This window comes from Manacus candei, unplaced genomic scaffold (genome assembly GCF_025592945.1).
Source record: "Manacus candei isolate 608988 ecotype Guabito, Panama unplaced genomic scaffold, ASM2559294v1 h1tg000033l, whole genome shotgun sequence".
Lineage (NCBI taxonomy): Eukaryota > Metazoa > Chordata > Aves > Passeriformes > Pipridae > Manacus > Manacus candei.
In genome coordinates this window covers 5,823,592-5,849,882 of record NW_026138081.1, presented here as the reverse complement: position 1 = coordinate 5,849,882, position 26,291 = coordinate 5,823,592, and the positions used below count along the sequence as shown (strand labels likewise).

Sequence of the window (26,291 nt, the reverse complement as noted above, 5' to 3'; positions counted from 1 at the left end):
TGTAAGACAGTGAAATTTGCTAGTGAAAATGTTACATCAACGCAAAGTCTGTTTTCATTTGCTTTCCAGATGATGAAGACAGCGAATGTCTTAATGGAGAGGACAAAGTGCACCCTTCACCTGTGCACAATCAGTCATACCTCTGCATCCCATTTCAGAAGAATGAAGACTGGGATGGCCCTTCTAGTGATGCCAATGAGGAGTCCACCCCTGTAAACTCTGCTACTAGTACCCCACAGCTGACACCCACCAACAGCCTCAAACGTAGTGGCTCCCACCACAAGCGATGTGAGGTTGCACTGCTTGGCTGTGGAGCAGTGCTGGCTGCTGCTGGCCTGGGTTTTGATCTGTTAGAAGCAGGGAAGTGTCAGCTGCTGATTGAGGAGGAGCCGGAGGTGCCCAAGGAAGAGAAGAAGAAGCGTGACAGCATTTTTCAGCGAGCTGGACGCCCACGCAGGAGCACTAGTCCACCTTCCCGGAAGATCTTCAAGAAGGAGGATCCCATGTTGTTGCTAGGCGAGCCATCCACATCCCTTACCCTTCTTTCCCTGTCCTCCATTTCCGAATGTAATTCCACCCGGTCCCTGCTGCGCTCAGACAGTGATGAGATTGTGGTATATGAAATGCCTGTCAGCCCAGTGACAGTCAAGGCTCCTTTGCCAGCCATTACCAACCCACTAGTCAATGTCCAGATCGAGAGGTTCAAACAAGACCCCAACCAGTCCCTGACTCCCACACATGTGACGGTCTCTTCCCACACCCAGCAAAGCGGGCACAGGCGCACACCTTCTGATGGGGCCATCAAAGGGAGTGGACTAATTGTCAACGGGTGCCCAACCAGTGGATGCCCTTCCAGTAGCTGTTTAACTGGAGCACTGGGAGCAGGTAGGTTTTCAGCCATCTTCCTTTTCCTCTTTAGAATAAAGACACAAACAGTATAATTACTTGTTGCTTATACAGCATCACTGTGATGACCAGCCCACAAGAATTGCTTATGGATGCTATCTTTACACAAATAGTTAACAGAATAATGCAGTAATGGTTTCTGTTCCAGCATCTCTGAGCTAAGGAACTCCTTGCTCCCCTGTGCTGTAAGGCAGAGCATAGTATTGTTTCTTAGACAAAAATAGTGCCAAAGTACAAATACTGCACGTTTTTAACAGTTCCTTGGGGTTCTTCATTGCCTTTATACACTTGTTTGTAGTTCAAAGTAAATTCTGATCTTTAAGGCGGTGAAAACAGGATCTCTAAAACAGTTGGTGGTTGTGCCACTGTTGCTCTTATTCCTTTGCAAATAAGAGGAGTCTTTCTGGATAGGTAGTGTTCTCACTGTTGCAGTCTTTAAAAGTAGCTGTGACTTCATAACTTAGAAAATATTTTCCTGTGTTCTTGCCCTAGTAATTCAGAGGAAAAAAAAAAGGACTAGAATAATAAATTAAAATTTTATTTAATTAGATCTTTTCCCAATGGTAAAACAAAATGTGAGGTTGTATTTTGAATGGAAGTCTACAGTAAAATGTGGGTTAATGCAGTTGAGAATTCTCATTAAAATGGTAAAAGTTATGTTATGTTTATAAAAAAAATCAAGCAAGCACCATCCTCCCCCCCTAAACAAAAACAAACCAGGAAACATCTGCAGTAGGTAGTGTTAAGTGGCTCTTCCAGGCAGTTGGTCCTGCCTGTGATAAATAGATGTTGTGTATCATGCTGTGCATCTCCCTGATCCATTGAAGCTGTTAGTGGGTAATGTGCCTTCTGAAGGATTTGGAGAGTTCTCCCCTCTGGTAGGAGGTCAAATCCATGCTCTCCAGTCAGAAAACTGAAGAAAGCAAATGAGAGGATGAACAAAATTTTGTGCTAGATCAGTGAAACAAGTGTCTTGCAATGTGTTGAGAACAGTGTAGGAATAAAGAAGCGAGTTACTTCAGATTGCCATCATCTTGAAGATACGGAGTTTGTAGATTCTGAACGGAGGCTTTCTGCTTTGAAAATGTTTTTCACTGTACATACAGTAAACCAAGATCTGTTGTAACAGTGACATCTAACATGTTTCCCTCTTCTCTTACATTGTCTGGTTTGGATAGGTGTATTAAAAACACCTAGTCCAAGTAGAGATCCCACTGAGGTCCCTCGCCTGCCAGACCCCAACCTTGTTTTTCCTCCAACCCCGAGACGATGGAATGCACAGCAGGATCCCACACTGGAAAGACCCAAGACATTGGAGTTCCTGCCCCGGCCACGTCCTGCAGCCAGTCGGCAGCGGCTTGATCCCTGGTGGTTTGTGTCACCCAGCAATGCCAAGGGTGAATCTTCTGCCAACAGTTCAAGTACTGATACTCCAAGCAATCTGGACTCTTGTTTTGCTAGTAGCAGTAGCACTGTAGAAGAGAGACCTGGGCTACCTGCACTGCTTCCTTTCCAGGTGGGTCCTCCTGTAGAGGAGCGGACACTGTTGGACATGGATGCTGAGGGGCAGAGCCAGGACAGCACCATTCCCCTATGCAGAAGTGAACTTAACACACACAAAGCTGCAGCATATGAACTCAAGCAAGAATTCTGGTCTTAATATGAAACCATTGGGGACAGTGAGCCCCTCTAAATTCAGTCCTACTTTTTGCACTGAGAATGCACTTTGAAGACAGATGAGATGGAGGGATGCTACAGAGATCATATGGTGCTGCCTCTGCTGAAGATGCATTGTTGACTGCCTAATTTTTGTCTGCAGTTGGGTGAAACTTGGCAACTCTGAGCTGCTGATTTTTGCTGTGGGGTTTTTCTGTAGTCTTCCCTGCCCTCTTATTGCAGTTTGAATCTGCAATGAGCTGAAATTATCATATCAAAGCCTTTTGTTACTGACCTTGTAGGATTTGGCACTTGCAGTAAGTATATTGGTATCTATGCTGGTATTAATCAGTATTTTCAAAACTCAAATATTACACAATAGCAGACATCAGTGTTTGATGTTTTCCCAAGGAATCCGGGACAGAAACAATTAATTATCTAGAGACTACCTTCTCTGAAATATATTCAGATCATTAGACAGGCCTGGGAATCATTGTACCCCCACTGAAAGAGGAGAAGTAGCTGTCTTAAGGCTTGTTTGTCCTCTTTTGCTTGGCTGGTAGTGTGTGGTGGAACAGATTGCAAGGGAAGGGCATGGCATCTCCACTGATGGAGGTCTTTGAGAACAGGCGAACCAGATGAAACAAGTAGGTGTAGTTGATCCTGGCTTCAAGGTAGGTTGGATGAACTTCAGTGGTATCTTGAGGTCCCTCTCAACCCTGTTTTTCTATGACCCGATGCTTTCAAGAAGATGAAAGCTTATGGTATGGCTGTTTATCTTGCTTTTTTATTTCAAACTTTGGTTCCATCTGTCCCTTTTTTCCTACCACCTGTTTCTCAGGCTATAGTGAAGTTGCCTCAGCTTTGGGAAGGGAGTTAGCCGGAACTCCTTCTTTAAAGCTGTGTTGACTTGCAGAAGTAAATTACATGTTCCCAAATTTATCTTCCTGGTTTTTGTCCTTTCTTACACTTTTTAGGAGTGACCCATGAAACCCAAGACTGTTCTTATGCACACTGGTACTTGTTTAAGGCTTTTTTAAAATGAGGCTTGTTAGTAGTTGGATTGTGCAAACAGGAATTAGAACATCTGGATTCTGTTTTGTTTTGTCACTGATTCACTGTGTGACCCTGGGCAAATAATGTAACCTCTGTGCCTGAATTTCCCCATCTGTAAATAATAGGAATAATACCTACCTCACAAAGGGAGGGGTTGGGACATATGTAATAGTCCTTTGAGATCTTCGAGTGAAAGGCCCTATAGACATGTAAAACTTTATTCTTGTTCAAATATGTAAAAAACTAAATCAGGAGCAAGAACAGATCCCTGTCTTGAAGGAGGAAGTTACACAAATAGGGTGTGCCTATGCTCACAATTTTCTGTACAAAGACTTCCAAATGTGTCTGTGCCACTACGGTATAACTTAGTGGCTGTAATGAGAGCTTCACGCTTCCCCAGGTTCAGCATTGTAAATAAGAGATGTAGCCTTTATATCACTGTAGTAGGGTAGTCTGCTTTGTTGGAGGTTAAGCATATCTGTTCACTCTTTTTGTACAGATCTGCGCTCATTTTGATAATCTACTGACCATTTGGTTGCAAATAATTTATTTGACAGTGATGCCAATGCAGTGCTCAGCCTGTTGGGGCAGTCCAGTCCTGGTGTGAAAGCAGTGTAGCCAAATACTTCCTGCAGCTGTCAGCGCAGAGAACCTGTGTGTTTAGGTGTTTGTAATCGGATTTTAAAAACCAGCATGTGAGGAAGAAGTGTACATAAGGGTTTTTAGTTCTGTTTGAGGACTGAAACTAGCATGTTGCCATTAATCAAGTGCACCTTTTTTTTTAAGCAATTATAGTATGTTTTTGTGTAGAAAGGTCACATATTTCTTATTTATCACATTCCATGAAAAATGTTTAATGGCAGAATTACTTTCTGCCGCCCTCCCCATTAAATGCTCCAGAACTAGCTTTAATTGTGCTATATGAGGTGCTGAAGGTGGATAGACTGTGTAGACAAGGTGTTATGATGTGGAACTAAGATACTTAAAAAAGAAAACTTACATTTCTGACTGTTTTGTTAAATGTAGAACTTTAGCATTATTGATTTCTTAAGCATTCATAGTTTTACTTTCCATTTCTGAAAAATCAGTCTGTGATCCAGAGACTAACAAAAAGGCAAAACCCATCCAACAGATGATTAATTTTGATTGTGCTATAAACGAAGCTCAAGGAAATGTCAGTGAGAGGCTGTGTCAGAGGGACTAAAACGAAAGGGATTAAAACAGTCCCTTATTCAAAGTCTGCCTTACCATCTTAAAAAGTCCGAAACAAAACAAGATCAGCTGTTCTGAAATGTAATGTTTTCTGTCCAAAAAGTATCATTATAAATGTCATAGGGAGTATCATGTGCTCTGCAAAGGCATCCCCTGGAATAGCCCCATTTGAACAGAAATCTTTAAAATCCATTTACCTAGACGAAATAGGAGGCCACCTTTTTAGGTCATGTTGTTTTAACTCAACCTGCTAAACTTTCTGATAGTTGGCCAGTAAGTTCACCAAGTAAACTCTTAAGGTTTCAGTCAAGTTCCCATCAGTCAAGACAGCTGGAAAGGCATGTTGTTCTGTCACCTCTTTTGCTTAAGAAAGTTGAGGATGACTTATCAAACCCTCCTTGCCACTCTCTCCCTTTTAGATAATCACTTGGTGAAAGTGGTGTGTAGCTGAACAATGAGAAGTATTTTGCTCCAAAGAACATCTTCACTAATACCAAATGGACCCTTCTTTGATGCAATTATCTTCATTGAATCTCGTATGTGAATTAGCCGCAGGTAGTCTTTGAGTATCAAACCATAAGCTGTCCTCTGGTGACTAACCTGAGGTATCAGGCAAGAGAAGACTGTTGTGGAACCGAGACTATTGACTTTAGTAGGTGGTGGGGTATTCTCTGACAGGCAGAGGGAGCTCTCAAGGCAAAGAGCTGTTTTGCCTTATGAATCCCAAAACCTCTCTCCCTATATCCATCTGTCCCATCCTGGCTTGAATTCTCTTCTTCTTAATCTGTTGGTGTTTTTCCTTCCCACTTGTGTGAGGTGAGGTGTTCCACATCTCCAAAGGAATACTCTACTGTAGTCCACTAGATAGTGAGAAGATGTGAGCCTGTCAGCTCACAAATCTTTTTTTCCTACTGGCTACTATTATTCCCATTTTTCAGGGAGATAAAAGTTTCAGAATATTGTTCATTGACATACTTTTCTAAGAGTATTCCTGAGGAAAATAGTGAAAATATTACTTAAAAAAATTCTAATAAGTGTATTGTTTCCTAAGTAGCTGAATAAGTTGCACTTTTTTTTTTCTGAGAAAATGAGAAAAAGATAACATGAGAGCACAAAATCATTGAACAGTCTAAAACATAATGACAAAAGAATGGAGTAAAGTGTGTCTAATTACAGGCCTTACAAGGAGGAAGGCGCAGTTTTTTAACTGATAGTAGTAGTGAGATTGTACCTGAGAGAAATGTTTGTGGTCTAGAAATATATTTGTGCTTTTGTTTAGTCAGCTGGCAGTATGTATCGCTAATTTATGTAATTGATATGCTGATTTAGGAAATATAAAAAAGTTTGTTGACCCTTCAAAATATGCTGTCCTTGTAGCCTGTTTGGTTTTCCTGTAAAACTGAGGGGAAAGCACAGACATAGCAACCAGTGCAAAAAAAATGATGAATTTTTTAATAAATTTCTACTGGTTTTACAGAAATTGAGTGTTTGACAAGTAGAGAGAAGAAAGCTTTTGTGTCAAAACCAAGGTGATTAAATAGTTATGGATTTTTTTCTAATATTGTTGCTTCTTATGGACTGCACAATGCTGTGTTTTACCAGCAAGCAGGTCTTGATCTCCTTTCAGTCCTTTTCAGAGGTGCAGATGTAACCTTTTATAGGTATTTTCTTTCCAGATTAGTATTGCAGTGGGTCAATATTCATTATGAGGCAGGGAACCTCAGAGAAAATACTCTTTTTGTAATTGTTTTCTAACAAAATTAGTATTTTAAAGTGAATATTTCATTGTTGATGTGGAAAGACCTGTTCTGGCTTGGCATGTTTTTATGATGAAGTATTTTTCTGTACCTCTAGGAATGGGAGTAGTTGCCTTCCTCTTCATAGCATGCTGTTATCTTAAGACTTTGTGGACAATACTGCGTAGAGATGTTGCTTCGATATGTCACGAAACTGGATACCTCTCATTCTGTCGAAGGTGAGGCAGTAATGATCGAGTAAAGAAAGGTCTTTGCCAGCTAGAGTGTTCTGTTAAATAGAACATGACAGGAAACCTCTCATCTTGAGTCACCTTTCTACCTTGAGCTTAACTTTTATTTGAAATTTAATTAATCTCTGTGGGATGAACATGGGAGCTGGAGTCCCTTTAGATGTATGGAACCAAACCTAATACTGTATCCCAAAATTTAGTGACAACCTGTTACTTTTGTAAGTAATTTTAAGCTAATATTAATGGGTTTGTTTCTTGTGGATTTTTTTGAAATCTTTCTTCTCGGAAAAAGTGCTTATTGCTTTCTAACCTTTTCCATCATTTTAGAAATGTTCTCAAGAACTCTTACCAATTCTGTGGCGAATAAGGAGGTTTATATCTTTCACAGTGATCTAGGCCCTCCTTTTGGCTTTGCTTTTTTTGGTATGAAACAAGGACATCTATATTTGGAAACTAAGATTTCTGATCCTTATCCTGTCACTGCAGATCAGTTTCTTAGTTTCCATGCTTTTAACTCACTTAAGACTAAAATTTGGGTAAAACTGGACAGTTTACCCAAGAGTGAGGGGATAGATGTGTTTTAAAACATATTTGCAAACAAGCAATAAGAATACCAAATATGATAACCAAAATATGCTGTCACAGAGCATAACTTTCAGACTTCATAAACCTTTGGATGATTTTATAATTAAGGTATCTTTAGGAAAGAATGCCTTCCTATGTTTTTCTGTTACATTTAGTATTTTAAGATTAGAATATGATTAAAATTAGAATATGGTGGTTTTCACAGTATGGTAGCTAGCTGGACAGAAAGGATCTTTAGCCAGATTTGTACCTCTGATTTTTTTTCCTCTATTTTCAATCAAGTTTGTGGTTTAAATTTTTTCTTTTTTTTTTTTTTTTTATGTTTAACAAACAATGCAGTCTTCTTAAGAACTTACGTTTTATTGTTTCCTTAGCCTTACTTTCGCGGTTTCATGAGGCAGTATGGAAATGAACTCATGGCTTCTTCTGCTGCTCCCTCTATTGAACACACTAGTAGAAAGTCACATGCTGCAGTTAAGATGTGCATTTGCTTTTGGTTTTTCCCATGCTGAGTTTTTTTAAGCAGCTTTGCTGCTGGTCAGAGATGAACACAACTTCTGAAATTACCTGTATCAACTTTATTTTTGTATGTCCAAAGTAGTCACTCCCAGGCTAACGAGGTATGTGTACTTGATTAAAAAGTAGTTTGCCACTGGTAACTGGATGATGGATTTGATGTAGCTACAACAATTATTATTATTCCTCTCTAACAAGGATCTCTTTTTTGCAACTAGAAAGTCTTCAGCACTTCATCAGTGTGTGTACACAAGAAATACATTTTGTCTCCATCTGTATGTGAGTGAAAAACCTCTTACTTTTCCTGACCAGGAACACAATTTTCCCACTAAGAATGGCTTCTTGGACTCTGTGTTTTTGTTTATTTTCTGTTTTCTTGGGGATGTTGATTATTTTTGGTTTGTATTTTAAGCCTATGAAATATATACATGTCTTAGGTGCGCCCTGCATTCGTAGGTGCCTTCCATCTCACATGTTCCTTGCTAGGAGCTGAGGTGTTTTGGAGGGAACTCCTGGTTGTAGCTTTCAGTACTGTGTTGTTCATCATACACCAGGCCAAATACCAGCACAGTGTTCATATCCTCCCAATTAGAGATGTGCCCATACACGTGTGTCAAGGCATGCGCTATCACTGGCTTTCAGTATCTCTCTGTTAGAATTTTGCCCCCACCCAATCTTTATTGGTTATTTATTCTTGTTACCAAAGTAACAAGCCTGAGACAGAAGACAATACATGTTTTAGGTGTGCTTTGACCTAAAAGGTTTCTGAGCTAGAAGCATAAGATACAACTGGGTGAAGTGAAAGTGGAGGTTGGCAGGAAATAGCAAATAAGAGTGAAATTATCCTTCTTAATGTAAGTCAGAGAACAGAAAGATACTAACTGCTTGGTAATCTGTTGGCATCATAGGTCCCAAAGAAGAATTTGAGGAATATGTAGTTACTTAATTTCATAGAATGGTTTGGGTTGGAAGGGACCTTAGAGATCATCTAGTTCCAGTCCCTCTGCTATGGTCAGGAACACCTTCAACTAGACTAGTTGCTCAAAGCCCCATCCAACTCATCCAGTTTCTGATTGGTTTGTTGTATTTTACCCTGAACTACCTCATTTGTAGAGATAGAATGGGAAGAAAGTTCAAGTTTTGGTAAGAATTGCTCTAAGTAAGCAATTGAGGCTGGAATGAGATAGGAGGCAGAGGCAAACACTGTGTTTGGCTTTTTGACATGCAAATTCCTGATGGAAAAATAAAACCAACCATTTGGTTTATTAAGTTAAGATTATACTTTCTTTAAATATTCGTGTCTCCAAAATAGACAATAAAGGACAAGGCAGGGCATTTTTCTTGATGATTTCTGATCTGTGGAAGAGTTGATTGTCCACAGACCAAAAGGTGGTGATTTCATATTGGTCACTACTGTTTTTAAAAGCAATGGTCTGTTTTTTGAAAACAGATTTTTTTTTTATGATCTCATGTGCTCTTAAAGTGGACCTACATATGATCCCGATTGTTTTCCTGTATTTGCAGTACTGTTTTCCTGATGTATCAGCTCCTAATACAGTCCTAACTGTATCTGAATGCTAATAATGTGCAGACAGACCAATATAGCTAATATTAAGAAACTATGACACATTTTTAGTGTGCAGTATAGTGGATTTATAAGCTCAGCTTGAAGTGGACTACTGTTAGGTCTGTAGCTGGTGGGTCAGATGGATGCACAGCTAGCAAAAGAGGGCTTAGAACAAATCTGCAGAAGAAATGCCAAAGTTTTATTTGCTTAAAATAAGCAATTTGAAAAGTAATCATGGTGGGGGAAAAGGCCCTTCATTATTCAGAAATACTTTTCTAGGCTCTTGTCCATGCTCAAATTTTAGCTGCCAGGATAGCTATTGATAAACTACATTGTGTTCAAAAGTTTTTTGGCTGGAACATAAGACCAGAATAATGCATTTTAAATATGCTATTTCAGAGTGATTGATACTGTCTCCCTGTTCTACCTTCAATTCAGCATTTTCTCAAGAACAGATGTTGAGGTTGGATAAAACTAACCTCCTTGTTTTGGAGAGACATATGTGTCTGAAAAAAAAGAAACATTGTTCTAGGCGTGTGCTGATGCTTTTATGTCTCAAGGTCTTGGCAGGAGAGGTTATAATGGAGCAGGAAGACATGCTGGTGTTTTTCCAAGCTTCGTTGATAAGAATGCTGCTAACAGCAGTTATGTTTCAGAACAAACGTAGCCTCCGATTGCTGTTTGGCATAGGTCAGTTGCACACTGAGCTTCTTGAGTCGATTCCTTGGGTTCTTCTGGAATTTGTGACTGTGGCCACTTCTCAGCTTGAGTAGTGTCTTTACTCCCAGGCCTGGTCAGTGTCACAAAATGAGTTGTCACTGTCGACTGCCCAGATATTCACATTAGGCTTGTTCTTCTGTCTTGCATCTTTAGTGAGCAGCTCTTAAAATGTCAACAGGGTTAGCATTTCTATCTGAACAGAGCAGCTAATATCTCTTTTCACACTGCATCTCAAGCAGTTGTTACTCCATCAGTTGCTCTGTTTTCAAGGTTATCTTGACAACCATAACATCCAGATACCCTAGTCTGTAAAGAATAAAGCCACAGCAAAAAAAAAAAAGTAATTAAAAAAGAAAGCATACTAATGAGTGTTTGCCAGTTGAACTGGTTGAGTTTGGCCAGTGCTCTTTGCAGAGTAGAATCCATTCTTGTGCAACATAGGTCTCTTTGGGGGATGTCTAGGTTCAAACTGGAGAATATACCTAGATCCACTAGAAGTCACCAGTGCCCATCGTGTTTGGCAGTTATAAGAAACCAAATAAAATCAAGGGCATCTAGTAGTAAAAGTTCATATTTAGGGTAGTTACTTTTCAAGTTAAAAGGGAAGAGGCCTCAATTCAGAAAGCTCTTCATCACATACTTAAACATCACTGAAGTCAGCGGAATGTGTCTGTGGGTCAAAATGCACAAGACCTCAGTTCAGCAAAGCTCTTTAAATTGGGGGATTGTCCTGGTGAAGAACCAGGCTCTTTACTTTGGTTGTCAGAGTAAAGAGTCAGTTAACCTGAGGAAAGAGTTCCTCAACAAGCCTCTGGGTAAATGCTGGTTTGACTGCTGATTCTTGTGGCCTTTCCATGACTGCACATGCCATGCCTGTTTGACTGCTAATTCTTACCATAAGCAGGGTAAGCTTTGAGAATGTTTTCTGACACAGGATGAAAGAGCAACAACTTCTGCATTAGCAGATTGCTATCTGTAAAGGGGCGGGAAGTGGTGACTGGAGGTTGTGTGTGCAAATGACAGTTTAACCCGGGGCCTTTCCTCAGGTGTTTCTTCTCATTTTCAAAATGCATCCCTCCAGGCTGGTGAACAGACCTGACAAGTTCAGCAGTGATCAACATCCACCACTTCACTAGAGTTCTAGGGTTCTTGTCTATCAGCTGTTGGCACAGCACTTCGTGCTGCTGTATGTGAATTCCTTCTCGTAAATTCACAAGCTGTAAATGTCTGAGATATTTTGCCTGACTCAAGTTGAGAGGCTTAAATGGAGTGGCAGACAACAGTGGTGGAAAAATCAGGGAAAATACCTGTGCTTTTAACAATATCTCTTCTGTGGCTTTGAAAGTTGAAGAATTTCTCAGCCAGAGAATGTATTTCCTCCCTCTTTTTATAAGCTACTTCTTTCTTTTGCCTTATTATTTGTGGATCTGCTCCTGCTTCCATTTAAAGCCAGATGCAAAAATTGGTGACCTGACTTTCCTAGGTACAATGTTGTAAATCTGAAGAACCAGGTGAGTAGATTACTCTAGTATAAGATCATGCCCCATGTCTGATCCTTTAAGATACGGGATAGTTCCTGCTTGTGTTGAAATCACTGTGTAGAGGATGTTGGGTACTTCATAAGGAACTCCAAACTCTGTAGGACTGAGATTCATCTTGCAACTCCAGTATTTCAGTCTGGTTTTGGAGACCTCTCTATGTCTTCTCTTCTGTTCATGGTGTTCAAAAGTTTGTTGCTGTGGAAGTAGCACCTGAAGGTATGTTTTGCCCGAAGAACCTGCAATGAAGCAGTTGCATTAGCAAATGGCAATGTACCCCAGAGTTGAGTAAAATAACAGAGGCCACCAAGTTTTTCTTGTTTGTGTGATGAAATGTTGTCAAATTAAGTGATTCGTTGGAGCCTTCCTTTAACTTCTGTACAGCAGTAAGCTTAGAGGAAAAGAGGATTGCATTATTTTTTAAAAAGCTTTATTTGTGACCTGGACTTGTTGCCTCTGACCCTCTTGGGCTTAAATAGTTAAATTATATTAATGTCCAGTTTGTTTCACTGTAGGTAACACATCAACTGAATACTCTTGTGCATAATCTACTGTATCTTTCCTCTGTTCTGTGTCAATGTATTATGTGTATTTGGATTACAGTTCTTTTTGTATTAAATTATTTTATGTTATAGAACAATATTTAAGCGAAGCAAAGAGCTATTGAAAGTTGTTGGCGTTTTGGGATTTCTTTTCTCTTTGCTCTTTTTTTGGATGTACTGTAAATTGTAAACCAAGGATGCCAAGCAGGCTTGGTTCAATGGCTAAAATTATTGTATTACAGTGTAATGCTGATCTAGGCCTTGTCTCAACACTAGAGCACACAGACTTGAATAAAACTGCTATAAAAGTGATTGTCTTTAGGCCTTGATTTCTTGGGTTTGTACTTCAAATAATTTCAAGCAGATATTTAGAATAGCAGTGGCATTACCTTGCTCTGAGGATTTGAGAATTTTTCCCAGTGCAACAAGAGGTTTATTTTTCTTTGCTAGGTATCTCAATCCTGATCAGCTGTTCCAGCTCTGGGTCCTTCATAGGGCTTTTAAAATGTTTCTGTGAAACCCCAGACAGTTTAGTCCAAGTCTTGGCAAGTTACCTGTCTGTTAACTCCCTTCTGGCTTTTCTCTGAACTGGGTAATTAATTGCATACCATTTTTATTAAGGCTAATACTTCTGTTCTGTTAGGTTGAAATTTTCTACTCTTTATTTAGTATCTCAGCCAGAATGTGAATTTGAATGCCTGAATCTGGAGCTAATACAGTAACATGTTTTGTGCATGATGACATTTAACAGATGGTTTAGATTCGCTTCTGATGCTGTGCCTTTGTCCCTGCCACATCATTCAATGAGACACATTTGCAGGAACAAGGATCTTTTCAAGCTGTCTTTCATCTGCTGTAGGTGTGCAAGCCATAATAATATGGTTTTGATTCCTAGGTCATGTGTTTGATTCCTAGGTTGAACCTTTGCTCTTCTCTGCCACCAAGCCATCATTTCATGTTTCTCTGCTTAAAGAAATGTACCCGTACTAATGAAGGACTGTGCACTACAAGAACTTAGGTTTCATAGTTTCCTTTGAAAAAAGATTTTTTTCTAATGCAGGTATGTGCAAGAAATGCAACACCCTTCCAACAGATACAGAGACTGAACAATTCATAGGTAGGTACCTTCAGTCATATATTCCATTCAAACTGCTGTAGTGTTGCTTTGCGATAAACTGGAAGGAAAGTGGACAGGCAGTCGATTTAGTTAGAAACAATAGCGTGCAAAATGAATCACTTTTTCACTTGTTTTAACAAAAGGTATCTTTCAATGTTTTGTCTTTCAAACTGTTTTTCCACTCCTTCTTCCCAAATCCTGCCTATCTGAAATGAAACTAAATATTTCTGCTTCCTGGAATGTTCCACAGAATAGGATTCTGTCCTAAAAGAAGCAGATTTTCTAGCTGAATTCACTCCCCTGTCACAACCACAAGGTTACCATAGTGTTCAAGCTTGCCTCATCAGCAACAAAAATCTATATGCATCATGGCAGATACCTTTCTTTCAGCAACTACAGCCTCTGCAGACCATGGCAGGAACACAAAGCACTGGGACAGAGTAGAAAAATAAAACAGTTTTCTAAGCAGGGGAATCTAACCACTTCTAGCAGAGAGAGAGCATCTTAAATGAAAGCTGGCAGGATCAGCATGGATGCAGAATGAACACACCAGCAGATGCTTTAGGCTGAGTAGCTTTAGTTTTTCATTGGTTGATGTGTGGGCAAGTGTTGGGCATTCAAGTTCTACAGCGATCTACAAATCGTATGTAGGCCTTTAGCTATGAATGCGCTCAAGTGAGGAAATCATCATGGATTACCTTATGTTCCTCAGATGGCATATGCTGAAATAATAGATTTAAGTAGTGCTACTGTGATGAAGGTTACTTGCAGTAACCTTCCAAGGCTATGCAGACAAAGGGAAAAGAGGGTAGGCTTTCCTTAGTATGCAACTCATATGATAAATTAGTCTGCTGTTTCTAGTGAAATTTTGACATTCTTGGCCCTTCTGACACAGAAGGAAAGGGAGAGGATGTCCTGCTAAAGCTAGGCTTAACAAGAACCTAGTTAATTGTAAGATGAAAAGTTTGTAGGCATATTGGTATCAGGCTCAAGAAGACTAAGCTTTAGCAAAAATTCTGGAGTGAATACAGCAACAACAAACGTCAGTATCTTAACAAGGGTTAATAAGCTTAGTCTTCATGCTTGGGTACAATGGACAGTGCAGTTTGCTTTGGCAGTGAAAGCGGAAATAATTGTAACTAAGGATTGGACAAAGCTCTGGGGCTTTCAAGTAGACTTCAGCATGCTTTGTGGCTCTTTGCTACTTCATCTGAAATCTTATTAAATGGCATGTGATTTACTTCTGTTAAGTCCTCATTAATTTAAAAATGAACTAATCTGAGTGGAATGAAAAGAGGCAGGATCAACTGATGGCATTCCAACACAAAGTAGAACAAAACCATAATTGCCTTACTAAATATAACCAAAGTGCATACACTTCATGCCTGCAAAATTTGCTCTGAAATTTGTTCCTTTCTCCCCAGATCATACTCTAGTGTCTTAACTTTATAACAATTCATCAGTTTGAAATAAAAAAACAAGCAACCATGCATGGGGTTACCTGTCACAGATTGCAGCCAGTATTGAAAGAACCAGCTCTCATGGATGTATCGTGTTCTCCAGTGGGACCCTGAGACAACAGTTGGACAACTGGTCACTGTACAAAGAGCTTAATATTTTTGCAGCAGTCTGGCATTTTTGCTTTTGGTGATCTTCCTGCAATTGCATCTGGCTATTTACTACTCCTACGGATACCCCCAGATCTTGCAGAGGTAAAAGGATCTTCTAAGCTGGTGTGCATTATGAAGGAGAATTTCTTCTTGATGATGATTTGTGACTGGAGAAGCTGGGGCAAAGGAAGAGGTCTCAGATTGGGGGTAGGAAGAAGGCAAACGATGAAAGGTTTCTTTATTCTTGTCTGCCTTCAGAAGGGAAAGGATGGCTGGAACAGGAACCAGCACTGAGAAGAATGGGTCAGACACTGTTGGGATGCTACAGGAAATAAGGAGAAACCAGCAGAGTTTCTGCAGAAGAGGAAATACCCTGGCTGATACCTGATCATTGGGATCCCTGAAATACTGATCTGCTCACTGTGATTTTGAAGCCAGAGGGAGGATGTTTCCAAGAAAGACCAAACCTGCACTTTTCACACCCTATCTGGTGCGAAAAAGAGGTAGAATTTGCATCTCTCTCTGTTTTTGAGAGTAGAAAGGGTCAATTCCTGGAGTGACAAGAAGCAAGCATGACAGGAGAGAGATGTCCTGCCATCAGCTTCAGGTCTCAATCCCTGTGGAACTCAGAACCTTGTCTCTGTAGGTCTAATTATCTTACTGCATCTTCCAAACAAGCAAATGTCGGTGATGTCTCTGGGCAGGCAGAGCCTTCTAGGCCAGCTCTGTAGCACACCTGTAATTTCTACTACTTCTACATTTGTTATTTCTAGGCTGGTTTCAGGACTATCAAGTCATCACTGAAGTGATTTTAAATTCAGACCTGCCCAAGACAAAACTAAATAAATTCCTTCCTTAGGAGGTATTGCATCAGTAACATTGCAAACTCATGAGCAGAACTTGCAGGTATACGTATATAGCTATGTTAATTTAAAAACTTTATTCCACTCATTTAGTAAACCCATTTGTATAGTTGACAAGAAGTGAAGGTTTTCTGAGCAGCCTGTCTATGCCACTGCTGCTGGTGGCAATTATCTTTGGTGGTATCAAGGTTATACCTGTAATGTTTGGGTTTCCTTAATTAGGTTTTTGTGTCGGTGGGCAGCAATGTCAGGTACTGGTCTGTAGGAAGAGGTGAGCTGGAGCAAAGGGTGACAGCAGGGCTGTGGCCTCATGAATGCAGTCCCAGGGTACCTGAGCAAGGTGAGCAGAGCAGGTCAAGTGACAATAACCAGAGCCAGCCACAGTCCAGTGATTCAGGCAAGTTTGTAGGGATAAGAGGTCCAAGGTCAAGCTAGGAAGGCAGAGAGGTAGAATTTGCATCTGGGTGAGCAAGGTGTATGGGCAGGAATAGCCATGATCATAATTTAGCTGAGGCAAGGACTATGGGCGAGAAAATGTGCCTACTTGATGAAGGGGGGGAGTCTGTGATGAGGTTTCTCATGGCTTTTGTCCCAGCCACAGCCACACAGCTGTATCTGAGCTGACTGGGACCCCAAGCAGCCAAACCTGTAGAAGGAGAAAAGAAGTTACAGAGGTTGTTGGGCACTCAGCGGGGGCAGATACCTATTCAATGACAAAATCCATTAAAGTTCATAATTATCCTGGGGTTTTTTTGTCGATTTCTGCAGTTCATCATTGTAATCGTGTGCAGTTAGAGGATGAGAGGAGGACCAGGACTCAGGAGCTTTTGCTGTCACTGGGGGTTTCAGAACTTCAGCTTTTGCCAAGTCTGGTAGAAGAAGCAGTGCTTAGTATCTTCACTACAAACAGCTGAGATTCTCTGCTGGCCTTCTCCTCTGTGCAATTTTCCATCTTTATACTACAAGCTCCTTTTCTGCAATCACATAGCTTTCTCTGGAGCAGTCCATCATAACCGTGTTTGTCACCTGATTTCTCACCTGGTTGCAATTCTGACATTAGGACTACTTCTTGCAGCCACATATCATCTCTTCTGGGTTAGCCTGAAGTATTTTTCCCTTCACAAATTATGTGCATGGTAGGACAGACACTTTTTTTTCTCACAGATTATACACATACCTCCAAGCAGTACTATTTCAAGCCATGTCCTTCCCTCTCCTCCTGCCTGGACAAGGCAGACATGGACAAGGAATCAATATTATCTGTTCTTAATTCTGAAATGGCATCACAGAAACTTAGTCTTCAGGGTTCTTCAACTTAAACAGCTATCAGAAAAAAAGTTGTCTAGCTCTCAATCACAAATTATTTTCTATCTAACTAAGCATGGAACAGATTTAAAAAAGAATGTTGTTGGACAGTGCAAAATTGAAAGTGTCTGTGGAAATTAGGAATTTGCTCTAATAATCTGCTATTTAATTAAGTCCTTTCTGGACTTGTATCTATGCAGTCTTCAAGATGTAAGTGCTAGCTAATACCTCTCCAGAAGAGTTTTCCTTTCCTCATCTAAACCACGCAGTGATTGGATAACAGTTGGCAAGCTTGCACACAAGCCGAGCACAGAGTTTTAGGCTAAAAGAATCTGGGAGCCTGACCAGCTCTGTGCAACTCCTGTCTCATCTCACAAGAGATTCTCCTCAGGCTGTATGGCACATCCAAACTTCCTTATTTTGATGCAGTTCTAATGACCTTGGGCTCCGTCTCAGACTGGCAGTCTTAACCTTGTGGCACACCCTTTGTAAACATACTCTTCTCCAAAGGTTTAGTATGCTAGGACATAATCTAAATAAAACCAGCTGAAAGGAAGGCCTGCCACTCAGTAACATCCCCATCAGCCTTTCTTTTGCGCTATGCCAACCATTACTTTAAGTGCCATAGGCCTAATCGTGTAACTCAAACAGCCATTTTCTTTGCCAATGGGTCTGCATTGGTTTGCTGGTGTTGACGCTGTGATCCACCGCAGGAAAGCAGACTGAAGTTGGGAGACCTTGGAGCTGGCTGAGCAGTTGGATTCATCTTCCCAATGTGTTTCCTTCATGGCTCATTACACCCTTCCTTTAACCACTTTTAGAATGGGGATGTTTATTATATATATACTTCTCCGTAGGCTATGGTGCGCAATATACAGGATTTTTTTTTATTTTCTCTGTGTGTGGGAGTAAATGTGATTTAGATTATGCAAGGCTCTCACCTTTCTTCAGTTTTGTTTTATCTAAAGCAAACCTTTGCTAAATTGACTGAGATCATAGTTAAGTGTTTCTCTTCATGGGTAATTAAAACAGAAGCTGTGGGTGTCCTGGGGTGACTGTGCATATGGGGAGGCAAACCTCTCTCTTGGCAGCTGTGAAGGTTCTGCTGGTGCTGCCTGCATTTACCCTTATACCCAGGTATCTGGTGGATGTGTCTAAGCTTGTCAATTCTGGCAGGGGAGCAGAAAAGCAGCAGGACTTGTCCAGAAGTACTTGGTGACCCTGGAGCAGAGCCCATGTCTTAATCACCCTTCTCAGGTATGTGTATACATTAGCAAGCTTGCAGGCAGTGCAGAGCCCTCAGTTAAGTGCAGCACAGCCCTGTGTCCCCTCTGCCTCGGACAGCACGTGTGTGCACACAGTGCTCTCACTGCGTGGGCTGTGCTCCTGGGATGTCGCTGCTCGCCAGAGTTTGACCCCATGTCATCAGTGTTCCCTCTCTGAGTCTGGAACTCTCTGAAGCCCACTCCTGGGTCTGTCTTAGTGTGCAGGGGGGCTGGTTACCTAGCCAGAGGTCATTCAGAAGTGCACAAATTCTTGGCATTCTCCTCTGTGTCAGTCGGACACCAACCTCCTGTCCCTCAAAGACCTCATTCATCCTCACTTATATGTACCTTTGGCTTTTAATGCAGCTCAGCAGCTGTGCCATATACTTGTTCAGTGATTGTAACAAACAAAGCATTCATCTAGGTCTTGGCGTCAGGCTGGAATTGGAGGAACATGTATGTAATTTAGAATTAAAAGGACAGACAAAATATACGGGTTTGAACATGCAAAGGGGTACAGTATTCTTCACCGGTTAAAACATGGATTAGTTTTATTCTCATGACATGCTGAGAAAAGTCAACACTTGATCTCCCTGAAAGCCACCATATGGTCTGGCTAGTTTTCTTCCTTTCTAGAAGGGTTTTGGCGAACACAGTGCTGCTGCAGCTGGGAACAGGGCTTAAAATAACACCGAGGCTCCAGCTCAGATTGGTAGCCTCTGGCAGCTGCACTACGGATTGCCAGGAAGAAACTGTTTGCATCCTCAAACTGTAGGGGATGTTCCTACCGGTGCAGAAATATTATTCATTGCTAAATGCTTTATGCTGTGACAGGCTGGTAAAGAGGTGGATTTACTGTAAAAAGGCAACCCAGGGTACAGACAGCAGGTTTGTGCTGCTGTGAGGCTGGATGACTCACAGTGTGATGGTCTGTGTCCTGCTTTAAGAATTTGAAGGACAAAATTTGCTGCAATGGCTGTTTAATTTCAGCACTTAATGCCCGAGAAAATTTACCACATCTGCATCTCAGTGCTATGCTGTGTCAGTGGCAGGCCAAAAATAAAACATTTTCTCTTATTGCACAGGCATTGGACAATGTGGTAAAGAAGCCTTGCTCAGAGAGGTCACTGGGTTTGATTTGCTTCAGGTCCTGTGGTAGCCAGCAGCCACTGTTAGGCACCGAGTGCTGTGCAGCCCTATTGTCTGTAGATTTTGGTTCCCCTTGCTCAGTCACAACACAGAAGCCACTACCCCATTCAAGACCTGTTGTATACCTGAAGGGTGTATTTTCTGGGCATTACAAGCAGGACATTGCACAGACCTGCTCCCAGCCCAGCCGTGCAATAGCTTGGCAACCTTTGGTTAGCATGTGCAACCCTCCATTTCCTCCCTACAAGAAAAGGGCTCCTGCTCCTTCTCAGGAGGCTCATGAGGACAGAGACCTCTCTGTGGGAGTAGGAGACATTTTGTATGAAGCCCTTCCCTTTGCTGGTAGGTGGAATGGTAGTGGTGGTTTTTAATTACATCTGATTACATGCTCTTTTTACTGCTCTCTCATTGGGCGGAACAGAAGGACCCTGCCCAGAGAAGCTGAGGGCATCTATCCCAGGGCTGAAAGCTCCTTATCTCCAGAACTATGCAGCAGCTCCAAACAGCAGCAGAAAGTGGATGTGAATACCATCTTGCATAACCTTTCTTGGAGCATGTATTGGAAGACCCTGGGAACATGTGTGTATTTTCTTTCCCATTTTATTTTTTTTAGTTATATCCCTTGCCCCAGTCACTCATCTTTCAGAGTATTCAGTCTTTATTTAAAAATAGATTACAAGTTTCTTGCATGATTATTAGGCAAGAAGCAGTCTCTGATGTTGCACACTTGGTGCCAATTCAGAGCAGAGGAAGTGGGAAGAATCACAATAGCAGGTGACAAGTCACAAGGGTACCCATGGGTGTTACAACTCCCTTTCCATTCAACACCACTTGTCACTCATCTGAGATAGCTGCTAAAAGGGCATGGCTTTTCCCAGAGTGTTAGGCCAGACAGCTCACAGTGGATCTGGGCAGGCTGATGATCCTGGACATCAAGCAGGGTGAGGGAGCAGTTCAAAGGACCTCGCAGCTGCATACAGTCAGATAAGGGCTGGGAATGGGAGTGAGGCTTAAACATGCCTGTGTCCCTGATGTCTCTGGCTCATAGACTTGCTGCTTGTTTTTATGTCAGGATCCACATGCCTCTTTGGCAGTGGAAAGATAAAAGGGCTTCTGTGGATATAAAGGAAAACATCTAGAACTCCCATCTGAGTTCTGCAGCCTGAACCACACTGGTGGAGGAGGGCCCTGCAGAGAAGAAATGATGCAATAAAGGATCTGTGGGATAGATTGACTGGGCTCTGGTGGGCAGGGTGGGGAGCTGTGGGTCAGTGGGGAGCAGGTGTGTGCCATATTCCTGCCTCTTACTGCCCTTCCCTCATGCAGCATGCTGCTTGTGCGGAAAATGCATTTTACCAAGGACTTGAATTTTATAGCAGACATTCAGTGACTTGCCAGCATGCAGCTAGTGCCTTCAGAAGCTGCGAAATGCCAGCTTTCTCAGGAGTCCCTGGGCTTTCGGTGGTTTTTGCCAAGCATCCTTATACCTAAGTCAAGAGTGAGTCATCAGACACAAGGATGCCTGCACATCCCTGTCTGCTGACTGAGCACCGTGAAACCTTATCTCCTGTTGCTAACTCTGGGAGTGATGACTTCCTACATACCCTACATGACCTCCTCTTGCTGCTGTGTGTACCCATTCTGTTTCCCAATTCTCACGTGACCTTCTTGGATTTGTTTCCAGAGCCTCATCTACCAGCATTCAGTTTTGTGGCTTATGTAGCTGTGCCTTCTTGTGTATTTTTGAGCAGATGAGATACTAATTGGTGTAGATCACATCTATTTCCAGCTGAGCTGACTTTCTGCATTTATAGGTGCAAATCACAGGCTAGTAATGAGGTACAAAATAATAACTAAGGTGAGCATATGACCATCACAGAACTGGGCTTTGCTCTTGCAGCTGCTTGCATTTGATTCTGTAACAGCTTTTCAGGTTTTTTTCTTCTTTTTCTCTCTATCAAGGCTCATCAACCTTTTGTCATTTTTGTCCCAGTCACAGGCTAAGGCTTGTGCTGATTTTGTCTGGCAGTGAACATCATGATTCAAATGCAAAATTATGTGCAAATTATGTACTTCCACCTCGGTAAAGTTTCTTCACAGCCCTCCTGGGCTTTGTAAGTTGGTCAGTGGCTACATTTCCTTGGTGAGCTGTAAATTGTGTTTTGGCTACCCTTACACATCTTGTGGGCAGTTGGAGCCATAGCACATCTCAAAATCAACAACTTTTACTTTCTCTAGATTTAAGAAAGGAGCCAGATAAGTGAAGATTGCTGAAACGAGTTGTGTTCCTCCAAGGAAAGGAATTGCACATACTCATCAACACAATGATAGAGCCTTTGACTCAGCAAGGCCAGGCAGCATGTCCTCATTCCTGGCTTCCGGTGCAGGAGCTTGTGGAGGCAAAGCAAACTGAAGGACAAGAGGTAACTGTTTTGCTGCAGGCAGGATGGCTGAGAGACAGCAGCAAAGCCACTCTGGCAGTAAGGACATGAAACCATGGCAGTGCACTGCTGTGACCTCCTTTCCAGCCATGTGGCCTGAGGATCAGCAATACTTGGCAGCTACACAGAGTAATTGTGGGGTGGGCATTTCCACATGCTCATTTCCTTTGTTTTAAATACATTATGGGGGAAATGATCGTCACCTTGCTATCTTTCCTGTTAGGATTGCTTTCCTAACATCCACTACAGATGTTTCTGTCTGCAATTTAAATAATGCACATAATAACCAAATAAGGAGGGAAAACTTCTAAGTAGAAAAAGTTGAGAATGGAGTGTGGGACAAGGAAATGAGTAGAGTCACCATTTTTGGATGAAAGTGATGTAGTTAAGGGGGATGGAAGTGCAGACTGACTTTTTTGTGAGTGCACTTAGTACCTTAAATCCAGGATCTTTGCAAACAGTTTAATATTCTAAGCTAACCTCTTCCATGGATCATTCTACAGTTTAGAAACTGAGGCAAAAGTAGATTAAAAAAAAATCTTTCCCAAGGTGCAAGCTCTATGCAGAACTGAAAGTAGAGCCTGGGAGTCCTGCCTCTTAATTCCCTTCTCTGGCCACAGCTCTCTTCTTCGATTTTCCACAAATGTTTTTCACTTGAGGTATACATTAGCTTGCTCTCTTGGACAATTGCATTCAGCTATTAGCAGGGATAATAATATTAAAACAAAATGGCTGGATGTCTCTGGAGGTCTACAGGGAAGCACGAGATGCTCTAATAAGATCAGCACTACCAGGAAAGAGATAAATGCTGTAGCTAGGTACTGATTAATGTAGCACAAGAATGAGCCTTTTAATGGCTCATTAAGAAGAAAAATGACATACAGAAGTTGAGGCTAGTTTTTGGTTTTGATCATTGTTTCCTAAGAAAATGTTGCATTCTACCCAGGGGATCAGTCAAACATTTTGTTGTGAGTTTTGTGGGCTTTAGCTAATGAAGGAAGGTTACTGATGGATGTGTGAGTGCTGAATGATAAAGCATTTCTCTTGGATGAAACTTAAAATACACAGTGAGTGTCAGCATCCCTCAGCAGTGCTGTTTGTTAGACAAAGCATCTCTGAACTGCAGTGCTTAGACCACACAGTCCAAGCCGTGGGTTCGTTATGCGCACCACCAGAGGTGATCTTTGTGCTGTTTACTGTGTCCTGATGTGTTGGGGGTGGCAGTCTCCCAGCCCTTCAGAGATGTGCATGGGGCTTCCTGAGCCCACCAGATCAAGGGATTCAGCCAGGTGCTGGCAATCGGTGGTTATCTGCCGCACAGTCTAGTGGGCAGGACTAACCACCCATCCTTAACATCAGTGAGTCCTGAGGGGAACCAAATCACTTTAGGATCAGAGTACCTGGGTTTTTGCTGTTCCTAGTTTTCACTGCATGTGCTAATACTTTTTAATCCCTGTTCCCATACTCTCTGGTCATATAAAAACAACCAAATCTTAATGCCAGAGGCTCTTCCTGTTTTGTCCTCTATTTTGCTCACATTTCAGGGGGCCAATCCTGGCTATACAGGAGATGCCTCTGGAAAAGTCAGTGTTGGTAATCCTGCATCACTGGAATTGGAGACAAGGAGACAGGGGCTGGGAGGTTGTCATAGGGATAGGATATAGAGGATCTGAGGCTTTGCTGGGGAAGAACTATCATTTTCCCTTTTAGTGCCCCCCCCAGGAGGCCACCAATGTGCCTTTCATCCTCTTCCTGCTACGGAGCGGCCATTTGCCTGATGTTACTGACCTGAGACCTTGACAGGCCTTGGCTTAAAGTGTCCTTTTCAGGGCAAGTAGTCCTTCAGTGTACGCTTCTGGTATCTCCTTACACATGGGTGCTGGTATTCTGAGGCCAACACTCAGAACCTCTTCTGAATAAGCAATACTTTAGATAAATTAGGTAGATCTAATGAGATCGGATATACTGGGAGGTAGGGAGCTATCTAGCTTAGCATCTCAAATACCCATTGCAATTATAGGCTGATCGCATATTTTAATTGAGAACATCTTCCTTCCTGAGGATTTCATGCTGCTGTAATCAGGCCCTCATAAAGGACAAAGCTGGGTAACACCAGCAATTGAGGGGAGAGGAAAAGTACGCAGATATGAAATCTGTGAGCTGCAAAAAAGGTAAGGAATCAATAACATGAGGTTTGGTGAAACAAATAAAGTGTGATTGAATGTTTTCACACCGTGCAATATTTGCTGCTTGCAGTACTTTGTCCCAGATACAGGCCATGATCTGGTGCTATTCAGAGGCATTTGAGAATACAGTTTCTATGAAAGATGCCATTCTAAATAAAGCTGTATTGATTCAAATAAAAGGAATAAGCTTTACCAAAATGAAAGGAGCAGGGAAATGCTGGTTGAGAAGCAGAACCTCAGGAAAGGATCTGAGGCTGGAAATAGAGTTGCCTGTGGAATAATGTAAAATGCTATCATAAAAATAAAAACTGGCAAAATACCTTTTGGTGGAAAAATGAACAGGGCTTTCCTCATAACCTAAGAAAGTCCTGATCTTCTTTACACTACTTAGGACCCAGCATAGCAGCTAAAGGAGGTGAATCATACAGGAGAGATGGACTTAAGCCCCGAGCTGTCATTGTATGTTACTGTTATCCACTGATGGGGAAATGAGTGAGGGGACAGGAGCCCAGTGAACTAAAGTTGCTTTTGCCTTTGTGTACAGTATATCCTGGAACTGCCTTTATCCTGGAAGCTTGTCTTTGATGCTCTTCTGCACGTTTCACTTTGTGAAGTACCAGGTGTTCCTAACAGCTACTCGGTGCTGATTTCTAAGTCTTGATCTCATTTAAAGACCCTCTGATTGGCATTATGGACTAAATACATCCTTCTCATACCCAGTCCTTTTGTTGTTCTAGCTCCAGTGGGGGATAAGGAGAGGAAAGTAATTTCTGACCTCTGCTAACAGGTAGGTGTGATAGATAACATACTCTCCTGCAAAGGTAAGAGAGAGAGGCAAGTCAAGACCTTGACACAACTTTAAATACCTTCTATCCTTATGCCCTTGCCCTCTCTTATGCTCCAGTAAACCACCTCTTTGTACCAAAGAACAACAAAATGTAAAAGGTTTGGCATGCCAGTCATATTGTCCAGGGATAAGACCGAGGGCAGAATGGGAGTAGCTGAACTGGTGAGTAGCCAAGGAGAGAGGGAGGTGCTTCTCTGAGCTGGAGAGCAGGGGCCAGGGGAGAGACCAGAGATCTATTGGTGTCATTGGGTCACCCATATCAGAACAAAAATTGATGAAGTTAATCTGCACAAGGGGAAGTCTGATGTAGAATTAAAATCAGTTTAAGTGAGGGAGCAAATAGGTAGGAAAAGGCTGGAATAGTTATGCACTGACCTTCCGAGGCCATTATCCGACAGGTGGGATAAGGTTGAGGGAAATATAAAATACCTCTAAAGTGTGTATGTGCCTGTGCATTCATGTCCTTTCTCACACATGCACCCAAGCAGGTGTGAGTTAGGGGAGGCACCCACACCCAGCCCACAACGGCACATTCATTCTTTATAGTTTCCAAGAGGGCGTTACAGCTGGCATTGCAGCAGCCACTGGAGTACAACACAGAACTGTGGTACGCTTCTCAGCATCACAAAATTGTGATTTTAAACCCAAAACAAAATTGTCTCCTCACTCCTAATGATATTAACAATCCTAGTATTACTTGCTTATTATAGAATACAGTTCTAAAAAAGGCAATTTGCTTGTTCTGAATTATCTGCACTTCTGAGGAATATCTGGTTTTGGGCTGTAAGACTTGATTTAGATTAAATGTGATGACAAATAAAAAAAATAGAAGTAAAGCATTTAGCTGCTGTCTGGATCACACTGCAGTAGATTGCTTTCATAAAATGGCAGGTCCTCCTACAGATACAAAGGTGCAGTGCAGAGAGGACACAATACAAGCTAAGATGAATTCACCACATCTCCCCCTCTCCTGCCAAGTCAGTAGGGTTCAGACTGAACTCTGGAAATAAAAACTGCCATCTATTTTTGTGATCGACTGTGGATATAATACAGAGCATGAAGGAAGGGAAGGAGGTTACAAACCTGATAGAAAGCCCAAGGTACTCCTCCCTGTAAAAATATTCCAACATTAGAAGGAGAACTTGAAGGCTTTTGCTTTAGGAAGAAAAGGGCTCTGGCACTGGAAGCAAAATGTTCAAGGAGCCAAAAACATTTCTGTATGA

At 41.7% G+C, this 26,291-nt stretch overlaps 1 protein-coding gene across 11 annotated transcripts in view; it reads left to right on the top strand.

Annotated features, from left to right (window-relative positions):
- The window catches only part of MAP3K9 (mitogen-activated protein kinase kinase kinase 9), a 131,012-nt gene that overhangs the window by 44,142 nt on the left and 60,579 nt on the right, over positions 1-26,291 (top strand). For 3 of the 11 annotated variants that reach the window (XM_051791534.1, XM_051791533.1, XM_051791523.1), the window contains 3 exons: positions 70-885; positions 2,085-6,805; positions 21,833-24,947. In XM_051791534.1, the coding sequence (XP_051647494.1) occupies positions 70-885; positions 2,085-2,566 (1,298 nt within the window). In that variant the 3' untranslated portion in view covers positions 2,567-6,805; positions 21,833-24,947. Of the gene's footprint in view, positions 1-69; positions 886-2,084; positions 12,595-13,345; positions 13,403-21,832; positions 24,948-26,291 lie in introns of those variants that run through there. The other 8 variants (XM_051791532.1, XM_051791531.1, XM_051791526.1 and 5 more) reach the window with 8 other exon arrangements.